At 39.2% G+C, this 9,667-nt stretch overlaps 1 protein-coding gene across 1 annotated transcript; it reads left to right on the forward strand.

Annotated features, from left to right (window-relative positions):
* Nucleotides 1-7,976: 7,976 nt before the first annotated feature.
* On the forward strand, nucleotides 7,977-8,399 carry LOC113263076 (hemoglobin subunit zeta-like). Its single transcript, XM_026509623.1, has one exon. The coding sequence runs from the start codon at nucleotides 7,977-7,979 to the stop codon at nucleotides 8,397-8,399; it is 423 nt and encodes a 140-aa protein (XP_026365408.1).
* The last annotated feature ends 1,268 nt before the right edge of the window (nucleotides 8,400-9,667 follow it).

The raw sequence follows: 9,667 nt of genomic DNA on the forward strand, positions 1-9,667 counted from the left end.
TCTGCATCCCCTCCTGTCCTGGTGTAATGTCCCACTCAACTTCCACTGGATTTTAGTCTAGCGATTTCCACTCCTATTTCTCTTGAAGCCAAACTCAGCTGGACCTCAGTTACTTGCTAAGGGGGCGATTTCTCTCCAACAGACTATTTTTTGTTTTCCCTTTGTTCCGATTTCTATTTTTTCTCCCCCATCCAACTATCTCTAAGTGCTTGTTCTCTGACCATACACTAATTCTGCCTTCTCCTCTCCTGCTTTCTTTCCCTACTGTCTTTCCCCTGGTTCACTTTCTCTTGTCTCATTCCCCTCCCATTGTCACCCATTCCCTTCCTCACTCTAATTCTCTTCCTTGTTCTTTTAGTAATTTCTGCTCCTGATCCTTATCTTTTCTGTCCTTCATGTTCTGTTTGTCTTGCTTTCCCTCTTCTGATAAACCGAAACTGGCAAGAAGAAAAGATATTTCCTGCCTGTGAAATTCTGCCATTTCACTTTAACGAAAATGAGCACTGCCAGTAGAATTGCTTAACATTAATGAAAAGTAAATATTTGCAGAAAGATAGGAAGCAGGACAAAAAGTACTTATTTGCTATAGTGGAAGTTAAAAATTGATACTGTGAACTCAAAAGGAGACATTTCTTTTAATAGATCAGGAGCCAGAGTTGGCAAACTCTGCGTTAATATACTGAGGGTCTATTGCCAAGTCTGTCTTATTGAGAATTTTTATCTAATTGTATTCAGTTTATCATTTCTATGTATGATTTTTGTTTTTCTAATTATTAGTTTTCTTAATAGCATAAATCTATTGTGATTTTTTTTAATGCAAAAGGATATATCATGAAAAGTTATTTTTCCATCTGCTAAAACCCCAGGTCACTTTCGCAAATGCAGCTACAGTATAGGACATACAAGAAATCTTCATTCATAAACAATAATGTGTATATTATGTACATATAACTGTATTGCTATAATCTTTATTCCCCTATCTTTATAGAAATTGAAGTATACTGTACATATTATAATATAACATTTCATTTGCTAAATAATATATAATAGAATGAATTCCACTAAGTACTTATAAATCTATTTTATTCTTTTTCACTGTTTCATAGAACTCCATTTTATTAATACTCTATAACTCAGCAGTTCTCAAATTTTTTTGGTCTCTTATCAAACCTTTACACTCTTAAAAATTATTTAATAGTCCAAAGATTCCTTCTTAGTTATATTGATACTTACGTAATACTTACTATATATAAATGTCTATGAGTTAGAAATCAATTCTGAAAAATTTAAAATATATACAATGACAATTGTAAGCCTACTGCATATTAACATAAATATATTTTGTGACAATTAATTATATATTTCCAGTGTAAAAAATGGCATTGATTTATAATTTTGTAAATCTCTTTAGTGTTTGGCCTCATTGAAGATAAATGGATTCTCATATTAGCTTTTTCACTCAATCTGTTACAAAATTTTGTTTTGGTTGAAATATATAAAGAAAATCTGGCCTCATACAAATATGTAGTTGGAAAAGAGAGTAGTATTTTGATAGTCTTTTCAGATAATTGTGAATATTCTTCTCTGCGCAAAAAATCAAAGAGGTGGTAATTTCTTAAAGGTTAGTAACAATATTGAATCTGAAATCACATAAATAAACTTTTCCTGCTTTGTTACATTAAAATCTATTGGTCTTTGTTACACTTCAAATAGATCATTTATTTCTTCATGTTTCGTAGCATCATGCATTAATCACTTGGAAAATAGGATTTACTGAGTTATGCAGATCTCCCAAAGGTTGGCCTAATTTTATTATGTCATATCACAAAATAATATTTATTAATATCACCACCAATCTCCCCACAAAAGCCTTTAAGTATTGAGAACTTGTTAAGTTGCTGGAGACTCTCCAAAATTCTGATTTTCTCTTGAAAGCTCAAATTTTACCGTTGGCAAGAAATGTGGTCTATTATTTTCCTTGAAGTGGTAAGTCCACTTATTTTTGAGAAAGTATCTGCCCAGTAACTACAGTTTGAATTCTGAATAACTACAGTTTGCCTGTCAAGTTTTTCAAGTAAAATGTTCCATTATAGTTCAACTTGCAACTCAAACAATGGGATAAGTGCTTTTCCTCGAGATAACCCCCACACTTCATACAATGCTTTTTGCATGCTTCTCATTTTATCACACAGAATATTGAAAGACAAGAGCTCAAGGGACAAGATTTAATGAAATTGGTAATTCGTACTGCCTCATCAAGGACATTCTTAAGTACAACTAGCTTTTTTTTCCTTTAATGGGCTGTGCAGTGGTGAAGAATATAATGACTACCAGCATATCTTGGTACCACTGTCTTGACTCATGCTAAGGAACCATCGGTTTTACCCACCATTGCCTTTGTACTATCGATGCAAATGTCAAAACAATGAAAAAGATGAACGATGTCCTCACATTATTAAGAAAATAGCTCCGACCTCGCAGTCAATCCCAGGGGTCTGTGGATCACATTTTGAGAACTGCTATTATTACTTTTTTAGCCACCTTGCTGAACATTTAGATTGTTTCTGGTCCTATGCTAATATAAACTTTCTTTGTACAATATCCTCAAATCAATATTTCTTGATTTCCCATTTGTAAAACGATTTAAGCTTCAAGGGTATTAAAGAGCTAAAAATCCCTTATTTTCTGACTCTCTTATTTTGACAAGTATGAGATCCTGTTAAAATGAAGATCAACCAGCTCTTACTGTTAAAATAAAACTCTCAAGCATAAGAAGATGTAAGCTGACCTGCATTCTGAGATTCATGGGCTGAGACGATCTCAAGCTATAAATTCTCTATAAAAGTTAAAAAAAACAAAGGAACTTGAATAGAATTGTGCTGTTCTTTATTTGGGTTCTTCGGAAATTTTCAGATTAGCAGAAAATGGGAATTGACTTTGAAAGCTTTTTATCAGGGAATAATTGGATTAACATGGAATCTAAATCACTTATGCATTCAAAATGATTTTCTGGGGAACCTACTATGTTTATTTAGTACATAGTACTAATAGTAGGCACTGCAGAGACAGTAAAAGTGCATTAAGGACAGATTCCGACTGCAAGATTACCAACAGTGCTTGACAAGCTTTTGTCAAGTGAACAACTGCAAAGACCACATCCTGTTCTCTCAGTTTAAGAATATAGACTAGGTTGGGGCAAGGCAGTGCAATTATGTGGTCGTTCATGTTACTAATGATGAGGGTAACTACAGTCCCGGGGTTATCCTTGTTGTCTCAGCATGATTATTAACAGCATCTCCTTTCACTCTCAGTAGTGTCCGTGTTTGAGCAATAGATGACGTAGTCAGTTGTAATAGTGGACTTAGAGTTTCCCTCAAACTTTCGCCCTATCATTACACCTTTGCTATAAGCCACCAAGGACCTCAGGTAGAAAACTAACATTTATTGAGCACCTAGTATATGTTTTGTGGGCTTTTTATACGCATTTCATTCTATATGCGCAACAATCCTATGAGAGTATTATATCCTCATTTTACAGATGAGGAAACTGAAACTCAGAAAGTGTACTAACTTGACTAAGACTACAAACAAGTAAGTGCTTAAATTAGGACTTCTGTCTGATTTCAAAATCTATGTTCTTTCCCCAGTTTTTCGAAGTGGGTTTCATGAAACCAGCACTAAAATCATCTGGATCATCATTTAGAATGTGGATTACTGAGCCTCACCCCAAATCTCCCGAGCTGGAATCTCCCACAGTTGGGCCTAGAAATCTGCTCTTTCAATAAGCTCTCTAAGTGACTGTCATGCACTGGAACACCGAAGGACCACTGTTTCACCTTACACCAGCTTCAGAGCTGGGCCATCAATTCTTTCTTCAAACAAAAGATACTTTTCTGGGGGCGCCTGGGTGGCTCAGTTGGTTAAGTGTCTGCCTTTGGCTCAGGTCATGATCCCGGGGTCCAGGGATTGAGCCCCCAGTTCAGCTCCCTGCTCAGCGGAGAGTCTGCTTCTCCTGTTCCATCTGCCCCTCCCTCAGTTTGCACACACTCTCTCTCATAAATAAATAAAATCCTTTTTTTTAAATGTACTTTTCTAATATTTAAATAAAGTCATGAATTAGAGGGATCCAAAAGTCATAGCATAGATCCTACTTGTAAGCTCCAATTTCCTTAGTTAATAACCAGGTATATATGTTGGCTACTTTATACGGTTGGTCCGTTAGGGTGATTAAATTGACCATTCATTCTCTCTGTGAACTGCTTCCCTTTCCAAGAGGTTTACCTGGGCCTTTCACAAGGTAAGGTGGGAGCTTTTCTGTGAAAAAGCCATTCTGTACATTCACATTGCAATTTCAGCAATGTCGTCTGTGGTTATATAGTCTCTGAACTTTAACAAAATGCCTTGGGGTAAATTATTTTTCTGATTATTGATAAACTATGATTAGAATCAAATTCATCTGGCATTCATTGTGATAGAATTATTAAATGGTTATCACTAAATTTATCTAAGATGCATTGCTCAATGCCAGATGAATACATCCAATTCACATATTTTTTTAAGAGAATGGAGGTGCCGGGTGGCTCAGTCAGTTAGGCATCTGACTCTTGATTTCAGCTCGTCATGATCTCAGGGTAATGAGATGGAACCCGTGTCAGGCTCTGCACTGGGCATGGAACCTGTTCATGCTTCTCCCTCTCTCTCCCTCTGCCTCTCCCCATCTCTTTCATAAAAAATAGTAGAGAATAATAAAGATTAACTAATTCCACATGATGTGACTTCTTTTTGGGGGGAGGGGCTTCATCAGAAGGGCTTGGGCCCCTTCACGGTATGACTTCTACAACACGCTCCTGGTTTATAATTTCATGGATTTGAAAGGCATATCTTCTTAAGTTTGCCACACTCTTGAATCAGCAAACAGAATGTTAGTGGTTACCTTCTGCAGTTTCTCATACGTAAGAACATTTGAAATGTCCTAGATCACTTGGAAAGCTCCCTTTGTGTTATGCAATCCACTTCTAGGTCTCACTGCATGGGTTAGCCAAGGCCAGGCTGTGATAGAAGCTCTTGCCCGGGAGAAAAGACTAATCCAGGACGAAGTCAGGCTCCACATTAAAGCTGGGAAGAGTTGTTAGATCAAAACAAATGTCTAGGGAGGTAAAGAACCTCAATCCAATCTGGGTCAGACTCAATGGTCAAAGAGAAGAAGGTTCTGAGGGGCTTTAGGGGGTCATCTGATCTAGGTTTTGAGGTATTTGGCTCTAGCTGGCAGTGGTATGAATGTCCAGTTAATGCTGGAAGCCCAGGAGGAGACTAGTAAGGGAGGCAAGAAGCAAGGTCCAGCTGAACGGATAATGGTTACACAGAAACTGGATAAGAAAGTCATCTAGGAATAAAGAGTTAAAGAAGGTAGCTAGGCACCAGAACGTAGGAGCTGGGCTGGACAAGCAGAGTTGCCATGCTCATAAAGTTTAAGGAAGGCTGTGGCTTGGGGCTCACAAGGGCATTAGGGTTCAGTGTAATCAGAGGAAACACCACTTCCAGACCCCACTCACTAATGAGCAGGGCTGGGGAGCAGCCCTCTGGCTCTCGTTGGCCTGGGGCTTTGGCCGGTCTGAGTTTAGAGGTAACACTATCATTAATAGCCATTAATTCATTTGTGTATTTTAATATAGTCTCATGGCTGGTGCTTTTTTCTTAGGCTATTATCAATGTCTTACTTAGATTCATCATCAAGGATGTTAAATGGGAGTCTTTTGTTGAATGCTTTATTGAAGCAGCAAGAGCTATTATACCCAAAGGTGGTATCTTGAACCATCTGTAGAGGTGGACATTAATTTATTGCATGCCAGCTCCAATTATAATTTTGATGTTTTAAAGCTTCTCTGATTCACTTCGTTATTAAAATAAGAATGTATATTTGCTTTCTAGGAGTCCAGATTGATTCCTATCAAACTGGGAGACAAGAGCATCAGAGCCTCTTGAAATAATAGCATGACTTCCCCCTTAGAATTCATCACTTATGAGCAAGGCATTTATACCGATGGCTTGTGAACAGTTTTTATTCTTGACACATTCATATTTTATCTTGGCCACACCGTATGCAGGACATCCGAAAACTATTAAAAGAAGAAAAAACTGGCCAGATTCAATTTCTAGTAGTCTGAAGTAGAATTTGAGAAAAATATGAAGGTGCAGGGCTATAGTAAGGCCATAGAAAGTAAAAAGAATCATTAGACAGGAAACTATACTGACTTTTCAGGACTAGAGAATTTTTTTTTTTATAGATTTTATTTATTTATTTGACAGAGATAGAGACAGGCAGTGAAAGAGGGAACACAAGCGGGGGGAGTGGGAGAGGAAGAAGCAGGCTCATAGCGGAGGAGCCTGGTGTGGGGCTCGATCCCATAATGCTGGGATCATGCCCTGAGCCGAAGGCAAACGCAGGCGCCCCAGGACTAGAGAATTTTAATTATAATGCAAAATAGCATCAATGTTTCTTGCTCCATCCTTCACATTAATAGTTCGTGACTCTCTACGTACAGGAATGGCACTTGGAGATTCCTGGCAATGAATTCTGTAGTTGTCTCAGTCAGCCTTCAAATGTGTGACATTGAAACTGACCTAGGTTGATAGTACGATGCTGTATCATGTGAGCAGGAAAGGATGTGGAAAGTATGAGGCCGCCTGGTAAGGACACCAGTACTGAACATGCATCATTACACACTGAAGAAGATGAGTCAGTCTCAGAGACTTATGTGCATGGTCCCTCTCTGTCCTGCCTTAGGTGAAAACTTAAACACACACACACACACATATAATATGTAACTATATATATATAGTTACATATTATCGATGTTATAGTTACATACATACTGATGTATAGTTACATACATACCGAGTATGTATCTTTTCGAGTCTGCTTACTCTCTGCTCATTTTTGACAAAATTGTTAAATACTGCACAAAATTGTTAAATACAGCAATGTGAGCTCCTGCTATCATGAGTAAAGCCACAGTCTGTCTTCCCCAAGAGCCAGGATCCAGATGTGACAGTAGGGAGGACAGTGAAGGTGCTTCCCAGGGTCACCAGGCAAGAGTATCATTAGAAGGAACTCCTCTAAATCCACTGGGTATGGATATTACAGCCACACCTACCTAAGGATCACCAGGACGGGAAAAACAGGGGATTAGTGATTCTTCTTGAATCCCAGCAACTGCTGAAGGCATCTGGTTTTTCTGTTCCCATTATTACAGACAGACACAAATTTGAAAACAACACTCTTCCCAAATTTCCTAAGATTGCATTAACTAAGCAGGAAGGAGGGTATCAAATAATCTAGTGATACTGGTCTACGGTTGTTATTATGTTCTGTGAAATGAATAAAGGAAATTGCATTCAAAATGGAGTCAGGGGGCACCTGGGTGGCTCAGTCAGTTGAGCATCCCACTTTTGGTTTTGGGTCAGGTCATCAGGATATCAGGGTCATGAGGTAGAGCCCTGTATCGTGGGGCTCCATGCTGAGCAAGGAGCCTGTTGAAGATTCTCTCCCTCTCCCTATTCCCCCCCACCTCTGCTCTCACACTCTCTCTCTAAGAAATTTAAAAAATAAATAATAAAAATAAAAAATAAAAAACAAAATGGAGTCAGGAAACCATGAAGAGAGAGCTCTTGAGACACCATTCCTGACACCTTAACAGTCTAGCAGGAAGAAGGAAGATTACCTCACAGCCGGGAAACAGCAAGCTGGCCTCGCCTATAGCCAATGAGAAGCTACTACCACTTCCAACTCTCGTTCTCCTCCAATGAATGAACTTTTGTTCAAAACAACCCCTGCCAACTTTCTCCTTTCCTCTCTATAAAAAGATGCTCTCCTCCTTTGTCCTCCGCCATTGCCTATGGTTTGCCATAGTTTGAATGTCCCGAATTGTAATTCCTCTGCTATTATTCTGAGTAAACTCATTTGCTGCTCTGCCACCATGTCAGTCACCACCATGTCTCTGAGAGAGGCTGAGAAGACCATCATGCTGTACATGTGGAGTAAGATCTACACACAGGAGGGCCTGAGGGTGCTGAGGCCCTGGAGATGCTCTTCCCCAGCGATCCCTGCTCCAGGCACTTTGACCTGCAGCCAGGTGGGCACAGCTGTGCACAAAGGATTCCAGGGTGGGGGCCGCCTGCGGCAACAGGGACACCAGCATGCCAACATGGCAGGTGTCCTATTCACGCTAAGAGAGCTGCATGCCTATATCCTGCAGGTGGACCCAATCAGCTTTAAGCTCCTGTCACACTGTCCGCTAGTCATGGTCACCTTGCACTTCCCTGAGGTTTTCTGGGCAACTGCCCATGCTGCCTGGGACAAGTTTCTGTCCATCATGTCTTGTGTTCTGACTGAGAAGTAGCTCTGAGGACAGGCTGCGACCCCTCTGTTGCTCTAGGGGGTCTCCCAATCCCCCCCCCCCCGCCTCCTCTACAATGAACCAATACATGAATCAATGTCCAAAAAATAAATAAAATAAAACAAATTCATTTGCTGCTTGATAAATTTTGCTGTTTAATTGTTAACCTGGACAGCTCCATCTGATTTCCTATAGTTGTATCTTTCATGAGCGAGTGTGGGTTTCACCGAGAGCAGCTTTGCCTCAGTGCTAACACACTTTATAAGAAAACAGTGATAGGTTATCATTATTGTTTTAAAACAGTCGTTGGACCTACTGAAGTAACGTAATGTACAGTCAACTGTGCTGTCCTGTTTAAGGAGATGAGTATTCCAAAAAAGTGGATACAAATCTTTCTAAGAACATGACTCATATCCTTGAATCCTCAAAATACAGGTTCATTAGACAGCCAAACCTAAGCAACAGGCAACAGTGAAGATGTAGTCAGCTTGCTAAAGGGCCTGGCATTCTCCATCAGGGAATTAGTCTGTCTGTTCTTCTGTTCAAAAGGATCACACTTCAGTCCCAAAAGTAGTAGTATGGGCTTGGTCAAGGATTCCCCCCACCCCCCGCCTTGGTCCTGCCCTACCCAAACACAGATGGACTTTGGTGGTTTCAGCAAATTGAAAGCAACTTTAGAGATTGCTTTAAAAACAAAAAAGCTTGATTTAATTTGTAAAAAATACAAAGAAAACAGCTAATTGCAAAGTAGTCGAGGAGCAAATAAAACTGGCGTTTAATTTGCCAGTTGCCTCATGTCCAAGCAGAAGTCCAAAGAACTGGTTGGATACCACTAAAGCCTACTGCAAAATTAACCTCCATTTATCTCTTTTTTTGATCTTAATGCTTAATGCAGGCCAACATCTGCTCACACATTAACTGTGGAATACTCCAGATCAAAGGGCCTCTAATTATCAGAGATTTCTTCAGAACTTAAATTTCACCAGCTCAACTTGTAAGATAAAAAGATACCTTAGAATAAGTGCTGAATAAGCCTGCTAGATATTCAAAGACAGCAGCATAGGGGAGGATGCTTATACCAAATACACACTTATTTGTTTTCTACCTCACTTAAATAGAATGTGATAAAACCCCTTTCTTAACTGGAATACACGGAAAGATTTGAACAGAAAGTCATGCATTACAGGTGATTCATCAGGTATATAAACTTGAACAAATCTCATCTAAGGACATCAAAGAATCTGACAGAATGCGGCAGCTTTAAATCAAGA

Source organism: Ursus arctos, unplaced genomic scaffold (genome assembly GCF_023065955.2).
Source record: "Ursus arctos isolate Adak ecotype North America unplaced genomic scaffold, UrsArc2.0 scaffold_9, whole genome shotgun sequence".
Lineage (NCBI taxonomy): Eukaryota > Metazoa > Chordata > Mammalia > Carnivora > Ursidae > Ursus > Ursus arctos.